This window comes from Gymnodraco acuticeps, unplaced genomic scaffold (genome assembly GCF_902827175.1).
Source record: "Gymnodraco acuticeps unplaced genomic scaffold, fGymAcu1.1, whole genome shotgun sequence".
In the NCBI taxonomy this organism is placed as follows: domain Eukaryota; kingdom Metazoa; phylum Chordata; class Actinopteri; order Perciformes; family Bathydraconidae; genus Gymnodraco; species Gymnodraco acuticeps.
In genome coordinates this window covers 1,462,462-1,479,043 of record NW_022990652.1, presented here as the reverse complement: position 1 = coordinate 1,479,043, position 16,582 = coordinate 1,462,462, and the positions used below count along the sequence as shown (strand labels likewise).

The window sequence follows — 16,582 nt, the reverse complement described above, 5'->3', positions numbered from 1 at the left end:
CAAAGTGTGGCCTTATAACCTTATAAGGCATTGTTACAGCTGGACCTCCACAGTTTAAAGGCCACGTAGAGACCTTTTATGTGAATGGCAACATGCTAAATGTCAAGACTGACGCAAAGCTGTTGTTTTTTCTTTGTCCATCTGCAGCCTTAATTAGGATAAAAGTACTATCGGTAGCTCAAATAAATCATTAATGAGTGGCATGACATTCAGAACTACAGACCCTAATTTCAAATAATTGTTCAACATTACTATACAATTGTGTACAATGTTTTAGCCCTACATAACACACAATAACCTATAATATGTACAGTATGGGTATAAATGGATATTTACAGGCATACCATTATCTTAATTTGTCTATGTTCTTCATCCTATGCCAACATTTTCTTAGCAGAATTGACACATTTCCTGACTGATTTTTGTGGCTGCATGGAGATTACATTAAGAAAGTGTGCCAATATATCATATACATTTGTTTGGATGCTATTTCTAACAATGGCATTATTTTCTTTGAAGTATCTATATTAGAAATGAAGGCTTTTATCTTCACCAAACACAAAGAGCTGTACATCATCACTCTACTTATCCCATGCATCCACCTAGTGGCCAATATATGCAGTTACATGTCAGTGCTACAGCCTTTCAAATATAATCATCATTAAAATACTACAGCCAGATAGCTTAGCTGTTTAAACAAAATCAAGTGCATATGGTGAACAAATATATTGTGTGAGAATTCAGAAGTCACATGTTAAAGTGTATCATGTTTATTTATTGTCAATCCACTGCGCCTGCGCACACCAGGGGGAGGGGTTAGGGTTATTCAGTGTGACATATGTTTTGTTTTCTATCCATAATAAAATGGGACAGTTAAGCTAACAAGGATACTCTCGAAAAGCTTCTCAGGTAAAAAGCTCACCGAATACGAGTATTTATCATTGTGCATTCGTTGTTTTCGTTTGTCAAATGAGAATTAGGCCTATGTCGCAGCTAGTATCAGCAGCTTGTATGTTTGCGTTAGCAGGACGTCCAGCCGCTGCAGAACACACTGAGGCTAGCTGCTAGCTGTTGTTAGCTTTAGTAAACAACACGGTACCTCCTATTGCCTCAGATATGAGTCAAACTAAACAACCTACCGTTTAGTAGTTACTTGCTAATAAAGCTATTATTCCCAACCAGGTAGTAACGTTTTCTTTAATATAAGGTTTAAAGATGAGCAAGTGTAACGTTAGCCATCCGGGGGTCCCTACCTCTAGGGGCTAACGTCAACATCATTTTGCGTTGCATGTTCAATTGAAATGCAGTCCACCAAAGCACTATACAGGTAGATAATAATAGTAATTTAAAGGCTGCATAATACAACATGTGGTTATATATTATCGTCTCACTCACTAAGGTTGTTATTACACCATTACTAGTGGTGTAAACAGTACTCACAGATTATATCAGCAGTGGAAAATAGCCTTCATCAACAGGAAGGCAGTTAAAGCAAAGCCGTTACATATTCTTAAATTTGACTATTGCCTCAATGTTAAACCTTTAATTGACTTAACGCCACTATATAAGGGCAAAAGAACATTACAGGAGGAACTAAAAAAGGATAATTAAAGGCAGAACTGTCTTTGATTGTACTAAATTGTACATATGCACCTTATAAAGTGGCCACTAAGTGTATACTGTATGCATACAGTGTTTGAGCCAGATTAAGACACTGAACTCCATTTAGGCTCACATTTAACTGATTTCATGTAGTGACACATTGATCACATGTTAACCTATAACTGAACAAAATATATCTCAACAAGTGTGTGTAAATATCCTGTTGCTGTTAAACAGTGCACCTTCCAGTGAGTTTTCAATGTCACCTACTTGGTGTCGGTATGAAACTGAATTCCACTGACTTGAAACGTCCTGGAAATAGGTAATCCATTACTTTAAAAAACATGTCTGCCTCTTTTTTTGTCAAGGTCATGTTACCATCGCTTAGTACCGCAGCTGGTAGTGCAGCAAGACGTTTTACATGGAGCTGAAACACATAGAATACACATATAAGCAATATAAGAATAATAAAGCCAATTCCCAGTAGGAGTCGATTGTGAGATATGTTTTTTTTTCTCAAAAAAGGTTTTTAGTATAGAGATATATGTCTAAAGTGTAAATCACTTCAAACTTATTCTCTGTCTTATTTATCTTTTATGTATATCATTCTATGCGGAAAATAAATGATATGTGAGGATAACCTTGAGCCTTACACAACCAAACAAAAACACATTTCCACACTACTTTTCAGTTTCCTGTTATTTATAAAGCCCCATCCTGCAAACAAGTGTTAAAGGTAGCTGTCAGATGATGTAGGGGAGTAAAAAGGGCCACGTCTCTGAAGTGGAGTAAATCATAAGCCTGTCAAGTCCATTTGACATGGTTCCGACCCACTGCTGCTTGTAATTTGCTATCCACTCATTTGACTGAACCTATTCTGCTGTTCCACATTGTAAATCACTCTAAATAGTGCCCACGGTGTAAAACACTTTTTATCTTTCTTATGTGAGTGATGAGGTCTTAAAAATAAGCGTTTGTAGCTGGTTCTCCAGCAGCAGCTATGAATGATTAATAACCTTATTTTAAAAAAGAATGTGTTCTCTGTTTCTTCCCCACACAGTGACCTTGCTCCAGCCTCCTAGAAGACACATCGCCATGGGGAATACAAGCAGCGAGAGGGCGGCCATGGGCCATGGGGAGAAGCGGAGGGACAGCCGGGGAAACAAGGAGGGAGGCGGGCCAAAGATCCTGATGGACAGCCCGGAAGACGCAGATATTTTTCATGGTGAAGATATGAAAGTAAGTTGTTTGAATAACCTGTTGTGAGGATTTTAGAAAAGGTCATATAGCGGCGCAGTGTTGCCGTGTTTTTGTAAACGAAGCCGGAAGTTAGCATTGCAAGAAAACAACAAAAAGCCAATAGGAGTTTGGACTATTGCAGAAAATAAGATCTATGGCAAACACACATTTATGAGTCTTACACATTTTGTTCAGCAGGAAAATCTTCACATATGAACACCTCTTGTATAGTTGTTAAAGTATAAATGCAATAGCCAGAAGAAAAGAGCTATAGTAATGATATTAAAGTCACCACCGCTAAGATAAAGGCATGTAATGTTCAGCGTTATTACAGTTAGTAAAAATCTCATTTGGTCACTTTTTAGCATCCGCCTTTTTTAAGACACTTAAAGGCTTCAGGTAAAAAATCTTGTATTTAACTACTTTCATGCATCTGATAAAAAACATTGTTAAAAAACACGTTGACTTCAATACATGGGAACCCGGAAGTATACCAATGCTAACTCAGGTCCAGGCTAAGAACTCATTCCTGCACCACTCTATTAACAATGGTGGTTTTATGGGTATTTTAGGCTCCGTTAGAGAAAGAGGAGTTCCTCGCATGGCAGCAAGACTTAGAAGCAGATGACAAAGGGCCAACTTTAGACCGACCGACAGTGTTTCGCTGGACCGGAGACGGCAGGGAGGTGTACATCTCTGGATCCTTCAACAACTGGGCCAACAAGATTCCCCTCATCAGAAGGTGAGGGGGCGTCATAAACTCCATAGTGTAGTGTACTTGGGATGTGGTTGAAATATGTTTTACATTTCCTTTATTGTAGTCTATATTCATTACTAGTTAATCAATGGAAAGATCTTTACAGTTTTTAAAATACAGGCTAGCTCAGATTTTGTTGGTGCCCAAAATAGCACATTGTATTGTTACTAGATTAAGTTTGTTGTATTAATAGCGCCTTTATAGTGGTTGATGTTTTAAAGAGAAGTACTGTGTTACCTCACTAAATGTTCCCTCCTGTCATCTGTGTCAAAGTCAGAACACCTTTGTGACTATTGTTGATCTACCTGAAGGGGAGCATCAGTACAAGTTTTATGTGGATGGCCAGTGGACCCACGACCCGACCGAGGTCAGCATTACATAAGAAACTATAATGGACTTGGTGATCATTTTTACAGTCATCAAATAAGAAATTGCGGAGTAGGAGACAGTTAAAATGCCCTGCTTATTTATCTGCTATTGTTCAATGTTAACATGTTATTTGCATGTAAACATGTTTTTATTAAACTAGTTTTTCATCATAGAAATGATATTGTGTCTGGTCGTTGTGTTTCCTCACAGCCTGTTGTAACCAGTCAGCTTGGGACAGTGAACAACCTCATCCAGGTGAAGAAAACAGACTTTGAGGTGTTCGAAGCTCTAATGGTGGACTCGCAGAAATGCTCCGACATGTCAGGTGAGTGCTGAAAAAAACACGTTGAAATTATTAACTGGGTATTACAGAAAAAAGGATATGTATTTCTTTCTAGATCTATTCTATCATTCAAGAATATATTTTAAATGGTCATAGTGCTTATAGCTATTGTTTATGATTTGTAGGCTGGAAAATCTATGCAGCATCGCAATAGTTATTTTAGAACAGCCCTACCAGCCACTATAAAAAAAGGCCCTTTGATACAGTGGATCATGCCTTACTGTCACAAAGACTCTTTCATATCGATCTTTCGGATAGTTGGTTTGAGAACTATCGGGCAGAAGGTATCACTTCTACATCTCTTCATGTACCCAAGGGTGTGCCACAGGGATCGGTTTTAGGGCCATTGTTATTTATTATTCATATAAAGAGTCTTAATAACATTATTTGAAATGCAAATTGTCATTTTTATGCTGATGGTACAGTAATTTACTGTTCTGTATCATCCCCAGCTCCAGACTGCTTTTAACATTGTACAATCTAACCTATAACTAAACCTCATAGTTAACTATTTTACCATGATCCTGGAGTTCTATAGAGATTACACGTTTTCTAATAGGAGTGTGGAAATGTTTGAAAGTTAATATCTTCGGTCTCATTTAAACTTTTCCCCCCTCATTAGACCTCTCCAGCTCTCCTCCCGGGCCCTACCATCAGGACGCGTATGTTCCTAAACAGGAAGAGAAGTTTAAGTCTCCACCCATACTCCCCCCCCACCTGCTGCAGGTCATCCTCAACAAAGACACTGGCATTTCTGTGAGTAACTGTTAAAATAAAGAAGCTTATTCCACTCCGGTACTTTTAGAAATACGTATTCTCTATTTTGTGCTGTTACTGTCAAATCCGTTTAGATCTATAATCTTCAAATATGAACCTTTCCTTTGTTGTTTGCCAAAAAATGATAACAAAAAGCATCTATGGCAATTATTATTATTATGATTACATTTAATTTAGCTGAGTCTTTAATTCATTATAATAAGTGCAATCAGTAGCTCTATAAGGCTTATATAGCTTTTTTATTATGAACTATTAGCTCTCTTTTGTTTGTGCTCTTACTGGTACATCCTTAAAAAATAGATGTACTTGAATGTAATAAAAAAGATCATAGACAATTGCTAAGCATCAGTGTTTATACTTGAGCCACAGGCTACAACAACCAGTATTCAATTCAAAAATAAACAAAAATCTGCGACATCTACAACATCAGAAAAATATCTACAGAATATCAAATAAATGCAAAAATAGCAAACATACATTTGACAAGTGTATACTATGAAAATCACTCATAAAGATGAACAAATATGTTTTCCTTTGTTTTTTCTCATATCCAGTGTGACCCTGCATTGCTCCCAGAACCCAACCATGTCATGCTGAATCACCTCTACGCTCTCTCCATTAAGGTACGTTATTACAAAAAGATATTGCTATCTTCCAGCATTATGTGACTGTTCAAATGTGGCACCACCTTCTGCGGTGACTCAGCTTTGCTAGCGTTTTTTATTTTTGGATTGGAAACTGTGAGCGGCTGCAGCTGTTTGCTTACACAGCAGATTGTATCCACGGCATTCCAACAATGATAACGAGTTCCTGTAAGGGGCGATGAAGGACAGATAAATTACCCTTTTTTCCACATTGTGTCAGGAAAAACAAACTGAACATGCACGTAAGGATATAAATACCAACATCACTGTCAGACTTCATGGGGGGAAAAACAAACACTTGTACCCGACCACACTAGAATCTAGTAGCGTTGGATATTCATTTTCCTCCTCCTTGTTGTTGAGATAAGTGAGTGTTCGTTAGTGTTCTTCCCACTTATGTCTGTGGTTTACAGCTCTGCACTTAGTATGATTGATACCACTCTTCCCATATTTGTCTGAAATGTAATGCATTGTTTGAATTTTCCCATGACTGCTTCTGTTACAGGATGGAGTGATGGTGCTCAGTGCGACACATCGCTACAAGAAGAAATACGTCACCACCTTATTATACAAGCCCATCTGACCGCGCTTCAAATCCTTTTAACGAGTGTAACAAAATATTAGCTCCGTAACATAGAGAGCAGGGAAATCCAGGACTTATCACCTGGATGAGAATCTCACATTTAGCTAATAAGAGGCTAACAGCTCTGAGATGATATTTTGTACACTCAGTTATTGTACACTCCAATCCTACATAATCTGCCTATATTTGTTCACTGAAAACCTTCTCTAGGTTTCTTTTCTGCTATAAGACATTTAGAGGCAGGTTGTTTGTGGTAAAGAGACAGACATGACACGAGGAGGAGTGGTAATGGTTCGAAAATGTGACTGAAAGTCCTCAATTACACGAGGTCGCTGTAGCGTTTCCCATGATTGAGACGACAAAGGTACAATCAAGAATGTGAATGTCGAGGTCAAAGAAGAATTCAATGCACTGCAGCAGTTCTCCACTGTTTATCATAGCGTTTTGTTCAGTGTTAATCATAAAGCACACAGTAGATATTTTATATCATTTGTGAAGTTTTTTTTGATGATGTGGTTTGTTTTTGACTTGCGGTGGTAAGTTAGTTTTAGACCAACACTTTTTTAATTTGTTGAGAACATTTGGTCTAATGTTTATTAGCTTTCCACTACAACAAGGTTCATTTCTAATGTAGAATATGCATACAGTGTATGTACACTTGCAGGACGACGATGTATCAGGAGAAGAATGCCAACCCTTTTTAATTTATTTAGTGGTCTTTACACTAAAAAACATCATTTTCATTCATTTTTTAAAAGTGCATTCCAGAAATCAATTGTCAGCTTTAAATCTGTCTCAGAATGTGATGAAACAGACATATAAAAGAGGGAAAAAAAGATATATTATTAGAAATAGTAGAAAAAAGACTTGATGAAGGGACCAGTATTGGATCTTGTGACAAACCGTTAGTGAAGTTAATAATGCATTTTTTATAGTTAACATGTTTGTACTGTTCATGTATTCCATGAAGTTTGAAGGTCCTGAATGTGTTTTAAGTTTAAGATAGGATTTGTAGCATCTATTTACATCCATGTATCATAAGCTACAGGCCAGTAGAGACTGACAATCTCCTTTGTTTGTTACTTCTGCTTTTGTTTGAGATCTAACATGGTGATCATTTATTAATTTCAAATGCTAGGTTTTGAAATAATTTCATATCATTTAAAAAAAGTGTTGCTTACCCTTTGAACCAAGCTGATGTGTACACTTTTGTATTAAAGATTCCGTTACAAATTCACAAGCAGTTTGTTGTGTTTTTGAACATTACAGTAGCTATTTAGGTTAATAAATAATTGACTCTACATAAGTCATGATTACAAATAAAGTATACATAGAATTAAGTAATTGTCAGACAGTTCCATGTGTAGAAGGTAATGTTTTTTATTCAGTCCACTTTTATGATGGACCAGACCAAGGTTGTTTAACACACATCATCCATAACAAATAGCATTATCCCCCAAGTGCTCAACATTAAAACAAATAACTGAAATAAAAAGATAAGACAATGAAAACACACAGTATACTAAACGGTCATTATGAAGATGTAATTGAATCTTTTCGAATTATGTTCAAAGCAGATTTTTGCCAATAAGTTGAACATTAAAATCAAGTTGTTGCCACTTAAAGCGTTTATTTGAAATATGCCTGGCAATAAAGTACTAAAACACCATGAGGTGCTTGAGTTTATTGCTAGAGTGAGTAGGGATTGGATCATAACGCAGTTGCCGATATAAAGTTAAAATGGCGATAAAAATAAAAGACAAACAATTTCAGTAGGTGTATCGCCTAGAGTCCTCTGCAAACTAATGCTCAGGTAAAAACTTCTCAACACACAGGCCTGCCTCAATTTTGTTTCAGAGTGACAAACAGATCAACCTTTTACTTCCTGTTACCTGATGATTGTGGCCAATCAGGGAAGACCTCTGGAATTAGTGACACAGGTGACATCAATCAGTCCTCGTTTGGTTCTAATTTGAAGTCTATTATGCTTGGCCTGGTTAGTAAAGTTTATTAAAAAAACAAAACATTCCCTTATTTTGGAATGGTTAACATTTTAGCAGAATAAATACCTATAAAATACATTTTTAAGGGAAAGTGTGGTCTTTCTTTTTAAATATTCATACCAACGTTGATTCAAGGAGAGTCCGTTAATTGAGTAGAGAAAATATGCTCCATCAAAGACAGTTAAAATATTCAACATTCAAATGCTTTATTGTCATATTTACTCAGCTTCAGAGTAGTTTGGCAATACAAAGCTTAAGTCCCAGGAGCTCCAACAAGCCGTTTAGGACAGAGTGAATACACATACTATACAGAGATGCTGTATGAGAAACCAATGTGAGTTTGGAAAATTGCACAATGTAAATCTATTTTAGTAGACCTCAACAATGGAATTATGGTCAGTAGACATGACCATGACATGGGACCTTTAAAGGAATGCTCCACTCATTAGATAATTAATCAAAACTTCAGTATTTAGTGAAACATTATGTTTAAACCATACCCTGAAGAAATCAGCGATATTCCCCGGTAAATAATGATTTTATAGCTCTTTTTTTATCAAAACCTGTATATTCCGTCAGGCCGCTGCCATTTTGCCCATTTTCAGTAGTCACGTGATGGCCGTGACGTCATCCATGCGTTCACTTTGTAAACACACGAAAACATGGCGAAGTTTTGAGCAATATGAAGAGATTGGAAGGGGGAATTCAGCCATACAGGTTCGAGCCTACTTAGTACTACTTAGTAGATACAATGATTTTGATTACTAGATATGTATGCATGTAGTACCACCCTTGCTAGCGATTCCCTCTCTAGTTTAGCATACTCAGCCTCGTTGTCCCTGGCCCTAGAACCACGATTTTATGGGGCCGGAAAAACTGGGGGGAAATACCCACTAGCCGGTACTACGCTATATGGAAAGGCCACCAAAGCCTGGCCTGGACGATAAAGGACGTTTAAACGGGGCTACCCGCTGCAATGGAAATGCGCCATAACATACCTTATTCTTACTCCGAGCACTACTTCTGGTCCTCCGTCGCTTCACACTTGCAGAGGGCGATTTCTCAACTGGCCGAACTGGTGTCCTGGTCGGTGATGACACCAGAAATACCGATGGTACTGCATCTCCATTAAGTAATGGTTGTTCAATAAATCCCATGTTATGTTTTATCATACTCTCAGAGTAGTCGTCCGGAAACTTGAAATGTTCGCTGCATACATGCGCCTGTGGATCTTTCGGTTCGGGCCGGCCACATTTCGCTAGCCACTGCCTCCGAACGTACTTCCTACGCTTACCTTTTGGCAACAGATGGAACCGAGCATTCCGTGGATTGTTCCTATCAGAATTGTGGCAATGTTTCGCGATACAATGAGGCATATTTGAAGAGAGTAACTACAGTAAATAACATGAACATCAACGTGTCCTCGAAACCAAACGCATGGTTTACGTCACGTCCGGTAAAATGGCGCCGCCCACAGTGTTGATGTTATTTCGGTAATTAATCAGTTTAAAATCACTGATAATGTCATCGGATTAAAAAAAAAAAAAAGAGAGACTGGCAGAGACTGGTCTGTTTTATCGGATGATAAAAAAAATTAAATGAGTGTCATGAGCATACCATTCCTTTAAGACATCAAAAGAAAAAAAATGGTGGAAGTGACACCACTTGTCAAATGCAGGAAAAAAAACGAAAAAGTAACATTAAATGAGATGTTAAAATAAATGCTTTACAGTTGAATAAATGACTACTATTATATAAATATGTGGACTGCAAACAGATGTATGTTCTACAAGCAAAACAAAAGTATATATATTCTTATAACAGTTCCACATTTAAAGTTACATTGTGATAGTGGCTCATAAATAAAAATAGAAGACTACCTGATGTGAATTCACAGATGTGCGGGGACACTTTCTCCTGCCTCTGTACAGTACATGTACTTCTGAACACTCTGATCCCAGTGCTCATCATATCAGCGTTCATATCACCAACGCTTTTAACTCTGGGATTTTTCACGTCTCTGTACATATGTCAACTTGCAGACCGGTCCCATGATTATCTCTATATTGGACATTAGGGTACACGCTGCTTGCTGTGTAAAATAAGACATTCAGTGACATAATAATGTTAACACATGTTTGAACAGGATTTCTCAACATTTCCTGAGCTATGACACCATGTTTAAGCTACAACCAGCTTGGAGTGGTTATGTGAATTTAAGCATTTCAGATAGCTAAAACCTTAACTAATGATATTAACTTTGAATGCTAGTTTTTTTTAGTATTACAATCTAATAATGAAAACTGTATTTAAATACTTAAAAGTAGAAGTACCCAATGCAGAGAAATGGCCTCTGTGAATAAACATTATTACTAATAAATGCATGTCTATAAGGGATTTTATATTTGATTTGGCATTGGTTGAGGCTGGGCTCATTTTAACAATGTATTTCCACTCATTTTGCACAAAGAACTGCAACCAATGTTAACCTGAATTAAGGCTTAGTCTGTAGATTTCAATGTTTATCAAATGTACAATAGTGAGACATTATATCATAATTAGCTACAGACCAAAGTTACAATGCATATGTATGTCTGCTTGCTTAAAGACCTACTATGGTTGCAGGAAAACAATTCAATAAATGTATTGTCAATCGGTTAATCTGCTTATTGTTTCAGCTGTTCATTTTAATAGGTTTTATACAGTGGCATGAGAGGAGAATACTAAAGTTAATGACAACCTCCAATCCTTACATTCCTTTATATTGTGCTGTACCAGTCACATCCTACCAATGACTCATCATGTAGAGGCAAAAATACCTTTTATAAAATACAGCCCTCACGAGAAGCTGTTGATATATTTCAAGCCTTTAAAACATAACTAAAACTACTATTTCCATATCTACTGTTCAGCCCTGCACATGGATCCATAAGCCCATGCTGAGGAACTCTAGTATAGGCAAATCACCAATAAACCAAACATGGCTCAGGGTTCAATAAGTGTGAGAATTGTACATGCTTTAACATATGCTGTTGGAATCCTAGAGTCCATGGCAGGGCCCCTGCGTAGATTAGGGGAGGAGACCCTATTTACTATATATACGAAGAAGGCCCAATGCAAGAGTAAGTGTTACTCTGTGACCTTCCCGCTGACTGACATGATGAATATCCTCCAGGTTCTGTTTCTCGTGGCGGCCGGCCTCTCTGTCGGTGAGTACGACTCGACATAAGCTGTTCATCTCGCGGTTGTGAATAGATGTCTCTTGAAGTTGATTATTAAGGGGTCTGCTTGTTTTACTTCAGTCACCTCAATGGACTACAAGGCCTTGAACCAGTTCAGGAGGATGATCCTGTGTGTGATGCCCGATAGCTCTCCAATTTTCGACTACACTGACTACGGTTGCTACTGTGGAAAGGGAGGCTCCGGCACACCTGTGGATGATCTGGACAGGTTATTATTCACTTTGCTTTTGAGTCAGACAACACTTACAAAAAACGAGTTGGTTCAGTCTGTTTGAATTTCATCTCGTATGATTTTTTAGGTGCTGTAAAGTGCATGACAAGTGTTACAGGGATGCTAGGCAACACTCTGAGTGCTGGCCCATCTTTGACAATCCCTACACCGAATTATACAGCTACAGCTGTGACAACATGAAGGTCTCCTGCGGCAGTGAGTACACCCAAACAATGTGAATTATCTTCTCACGTGATCTTTTAAAATTCTACATTTACTATTAAACCTGCAGAAATATGACTTCCCCCACCAATTGTATCACTATACTATATGTTATTGTCTTGGGTAATTCCAACAGGGGTCAAATATTTAAATGTCAATGAGAATACATTTTTTTAATTCAATACTTTTTTAATTATTAGTTGGCTTTTTGATAATGTTTTCTTTATTGTCCATAGGCAACAACGACGAATGTGAGATGTTCATCTGTGAGTGCGACAGGAAGGCCGCAGAGTGTTTTGGCAGAACCCCCTGGCTCCCGGAGAACGAGCACCTGCCTAGCGATCGTTGTCAGTGACCACAAACAACTGGAAAATCAGGAATTCATGCTTCATCATGAAATATCAAAATGTCAGTTTTCACAGGTCACAGATCAACTTGCTGAGGAGACTTGGCTGATTAGAAAATGATGAATATAACATTTATGCATTCACAGATGCATGTATATTGATTTCTGTATACATTTGACTTTAGTTACTTATAGACATCCATCATTACCTCAATATACTGAAATGCTGTTGTTTGTTTCTTAAATGTGAAGTTATCCTCTAATAAACACAGTTTGAGCTGCATCTCTTATTTTAAATGCTGTTTACTGATGGCCACTTATAAAAAGGGCTCTAATCAAGAGTCACCCTCTGGGTCTGAAAAGTGAAACCAAAGGGAAAGTGCCCTAAACCTGTATTCTCTCTCAAAGCCAGCAGGAGGCAACTTCTCTAGATCAGTAGTCTGATTTTATAGAAGTCTATGAGGAAATTACCCTAATTGGTATGACCTCAGTAAGCTTGTTAACAATCGCTTGTTGAAAGCCTCTTAACTGATGTTCATTGTATAAATGATGGTGCCATTGAGAGTACAATAGACAATAAAGCAATACATGCTTTTAGGGTTCGGCAGCCTTGTGTTTGACAGGTTGTTACCATGGTGCTGTCCAGTTTGGGTGCTCTCCGTGGGTCTATTTCGTCCCTACTGACCGCCAGAGGCGGTGCTTTAGCACTGGATGTGTCCATCGCGCGCATGCGCAGCTCGAGTACCAATACCAACAAAGTCACCTGTGACCCACGTGACACCGGCTATATCAGCCAGTGTCGTCAGTGGATCTGTTCCTTTCATCTTCTCGCTGCGCGAGAGTACCTTGGCTACATTTTTTGTAGCCTACAGCGTTCGTTCGGTTGGAATATTTGTTAAGGATTCTCTGCAAACAGCTGGCTGCGTGCAGCTTCGCGACTCATCCAGTCGGGGCCGCGGGTTTACCCGTCCTCCAGGAGCTGTGGCTGGCTGCGCAGAGACTTCGTTCGGACAGGTTGGTGTCGGCTTGGTTGGTGATGGCAGTGTTTTCGCTCCCTCTCCCAGCCTAGTTGTCCCGTTACTGTCTGTTTTGCTTTTTGGGCTTCAACTTTTATGGTGACGGAGGTGTTTCCGCTCCCTCTCCCAGGAGTTGCCCTTGCTGTGCTTTTGTACTTATTCTGCGAACTTCATTAGCATTGAGCTAGTTAGCAGTAGCGCTGCAGCCACTCGGCTGACGCCGTGTTAAGCACCGGAGTTTCCCGTGCTGTTTTTTCTTTAGAAGCCAGTTTCCGGTCTTAGCTTGTGTAAAGCTTCTTGATTTGGGGTGTAGCTACATCTCCTTTGTTTGTTCGGCGAGTAGCAGCACCGCTCTACTCTTCCCGTTCAGCAGGTAGGCATTCGTCTTTAATTTAACCAGTGAAGGTAGTGCTCTCGCCCCCGCTCCTGGTAGACGCCAAACTACCTTGTTTATTCCTTTAAGCAGGTAGCTGGTGAAGGTTGTGCTCTCGCACCCGCTCCCGGTTACGCTGCATCTGGCATTCGTGTTTAATTTAACCAGTGAAGGCAGTGTTCTCGCCCCCCGCTCCTGGTAGACGCTAAACTGCCTTGTTTTATTCCTTTAAGCAGGTAGCTGGTGAAGGCTGTGCTCTCGCACCCGCTCCCGGTTACGCTGCATCTGGCACTCGTGTTTAATGTAACCAGTGAAGGCAGTGTTCTCGCCCCCGCTCCTGGTAGACGCTAAACTGCCTCGTTTATTCCGTTGAGCAGGTAGCTGGTGAAGGCTGTGTTCCCCACCCGCTCCCGGTTACGCTGCATCTGGCATTTGTCTTAAATTAACCAGTGAAGGCAGTGTTCTCGCCCCCGCTCCTGGTAGACGCTAAATTGCCCGGTTCCCGTTAAGCAGGTAGCTGGTGAAGGCTGTGTTCCCGCACCTGCTCCCGGTTACGCTGCATCTGGCACTCGCCTCTAGCTCAACCAGTGAAGGCAGTGTTCTCGCCCCCGCTCCTGGTAAACTGCCTTATTTATTAACCCAGCTAGGTGAAGGCAGTGCTCTCGCTCCCTCTGCCGGTAACGTGGGTATACTTACATCCCTCTTTCTGTTTGGCGAGTAGCGGCGCGGCTCTACTCTTTCTGTGAAGCAGGTAGCTGGTGAAGGCTGTGTTCCCGCACCCGCTCCCGGCTACGCTGCGTCTGGCTACCTACAGAATGGCTCATGCATGTAGCGCCTGTATGGCTTCTCTTGAGCCCGAGGATGGCCATCTAAGGGAGGCTCTCACGGTAGGGGCTGCATGAACTGTAGCTGCATGCCCCGGGCACTCAGAATGGCTAGACTCACTGAGGTGGAACAGCTGGCGGCAGCCAACGGACACCTCTCTTGGTCACATCCTCCTCCAGATCAGTTCGGCCGTCCCCGGCGACTTGTGCACCCCCCCAATAGGAGGACTAGAAACAGGCTGTCCTCTAAAGTGGATCAGCTGGCTACCGACATGAACATAATGAAGTCGCTCCTCTTGGCCCTTCAGCCAGGGCCCGGTATAGGTGCTGCTAGTGTGCCGCCTGCCCCTCCTTCGGTTGCCGCCCCTCCTTCGGTTGCCGCACCTCTGTATGAGGATGCCTTGTCGCTAGCGGCTTCGGCTAACCTCTTCAATGAAGAGACGGAGGACGAGGTCCCGCTCGAGGAGGCTTCCCTCTCCTCTGCTCAGGGGTCTCGGCAGGGCGTGGATGACGACTCCATGGCGGTCATTATTCGTACGGCCCTGGCGCACCTGAAGATTCCGGTTCCGCAGGCCGACTTAGTTCAGGCTAGTGCCTTCTTCAGGCGTAGCCCAGCCCCTGTCCCCCTCACCGTTCCTCCTTCAGAGGAGTACCTGAGGGAGCTCCAGGCATGCTGGAGGAACACCAGGGCCCTCGGCCACGCTGGCTCCGATGCCCGGACCTTGGCTGCCATGCAGGACCCGGCGAGGGTGGGGCTGGGTGGCATGCCACCCATTGAGCCTGCCATCGCCTCCCTGATTCTGGCTCCTGACGAGGCTCTAAGGCCTGTGGTCAGGTGCCCTCAGCCTCAGTGCAGGGTCACAGATGGGCTGCTCTGTAGGGCCTACGACGCAGCAGCACGAATGGGTCGTATCGGGAACTCCCTCTCCCATCTAATGCTGGCCGTCTCCGCCTCGCTGCAGCAGGCTCCGGCCGAGCCTTCTTTGCTGGGCCTCAGTGATGCATCACTGCAGGCCTTTGCCCTAATGACTAGGGAATTGGGACGAGTTATGTCCTTTCTGGTACAGACTCGTCGCCAGGTTTGGCTGGCTCAGTCACCACTGACGGAGACATGTAGGAGAGTCCTCCGTAGCGTGCCAGGGGAGCTGTTTGGGTCAGCTGCCCTGGAGGCGCTGGAGCGCGCTGCCCAAGCTAGGCAGACCAGGCAGCAGCTCTCGGGTCTTCGCAGACCCGTGGCCACTCCCAGCAGGCCCAGGGGCCGCTCTAGCAGCCGCACTCAGCCACCGGCTTACAGGGGTGGTCTGCAGAGGTCCCAGCGGCCCACTCAACCGGCCGATGGCTTTCGTGCCCCAGGTCGCCTGGCTTCCAGGCGGCCTCGTGCTTCAGAGCCTTACCGGCGCCCCCCAGGGGCCGGGGGGCTAGGCCCTGAAGTCCCGAGGCCGGTCGTCGGCTGTTTTTCCCAGCAGCAGCTCAGCTACTGGGCTGCCTGTACTTCCGACCCTTGGGTGATTTCCACCCTAACCCAGGGCTACGAATTGCAGTTCCGACGCCGGCCCCTAGCCTTCGGCCGGGTCAGTATGACAGTTGTCAACGACCCGGCGAAGGCCTTAGCTCTGGCCCAAGAGTTGTCCATCCTCTTGGCCAAGGGCGCAATCGAGCCAGTGGACCCCCTGCTTCAGGGCGGGGGGGTTCTACTTGGCGTACTTTCTTGTGAGCAAGAAAGTTGGCGGATTCCGTCCAGTTCTGGACCTCAGAGGAATCAACAGATTCTTGAGGGTACTGCCCTTCCATATGCTAACCACAGCAGACACCCTTCGTGTTGTCACACAGGGGGAGTGGTTCACAACCGTGGACTTGAAGGACGCCTACTTCCACGTGCCAATTGCATCCCATCACCGGAAGTTCTTGAGGTTCGCCTTTCAGGGCCGACATTATCAGTTCCGGGTGCTTCCCTTTGGTCTCTACCTCTCTCCAAGGGTGTTCACCAGGGTTGTAGCGGCAGCGCTCGCTCCCCCGCAGGCACAGGGCATG

The 16,582-nt window shown here is 42.2% G+C and overlaps 2 protein-coding genes across 2 annotated transcripts; both read left to right on the top strand.

Moving 5' to 3' along the window:
* The first annotated feature begins 806 nt into the window (after positions 1-806).
* Positions 807-7,551, top strand: prkab1a (protein kinase, AMP-activated, beta 1 non-catalytic subunit, a). Its single transcript, XM_034229525.1, has 8 exons — positions 807-909; positions 2,663-2,841; positions 3,414-3,583; positions 3,872-3,965; positions 4,178-4,292; positions 4,933-5,066; positions 5,642-5,710; positions 6,237-7,551. Exons 2-8 carry the CDS (start codon positions 2,698-2,700, stop codon positions 6,312-6,314), a joined length of 804 nt encoding a protein of 267 aa, XP_034085416.1. The 5' UTR covers positions 807-909; positions 2,663-2,697; the 3' UTR covers positions 6,315-7,551.
* A 3,330-nt stretch (positions 7,552-10,881) lies between these two features.
* LOC117554927 (phospholipase A2, minor isoenzyme-like) lies at positions 10,882-12,864 on the top strand. The gene is made up of 4 exons (XM_034229524.1): positions 10,882-11,526; positions 11,620-11,767; positions 11,859-11,986; positions 12,229-12,864. The coding sequence occupies exons 1-4, from the start codon at positions 11,298-11,300 to the stop codon at positions 12,345-12,347; spliced, it is 624 nt and encodes a 207-aa protein (XP_034085415.1). The 5' UTR covers positions 10,882-11,297; the 3' UTR covers positions 12,348-12,864.
* The last annotated feature ends 3,718 nt before the right edge of the window (positions 12,865-16,582 follow it).

Bases quoted from the DNA above. Each gene is read 5' to 3' on its own strand.
- prkab1a (XM_034229525.1), top strand. From the start codon at position 2,698: ATGGGGAATACAAGCAGCGAGAGGGCGGCCATGGGCCATGGGGAGAAG. The intron at 5,067-5,641 runs GTGAGTAACTGT...TCTCATATCCAG, and splicing joins ACAAAGACACTGGCATTTCT to TGTGACCCTGCATTGCTCCC. The intron at 5,711-6,236 runs GTACGTTATTAC...CTTCTGTTACAG, and splicing joins TCTACGCTCTCTCCATTAAG to GATGGAGTGATGGTGCTCAG.
- LOC117554927 (XM_034229524.1), top strand. From the start codon at position 11,298: ATGGCTCAGGGTTCAATAAGTGTGAGAATTGTACATGCTTTAACATAT. The intron at 11,527-11,619 runs GTGAGTACGACT...GTTTTACTTCAG, and splicing joins GGCGGCCGGCCTCTCTGTCG to TCACCTCAATGGACTACAAG. The intron at 11,987-12,228 runs GTGAGTACACCC...TATTGTCCATAG, and splicing joins CATGAAGGTCTCCTGCGGCA to GCAACAACGACGAATGTGAG.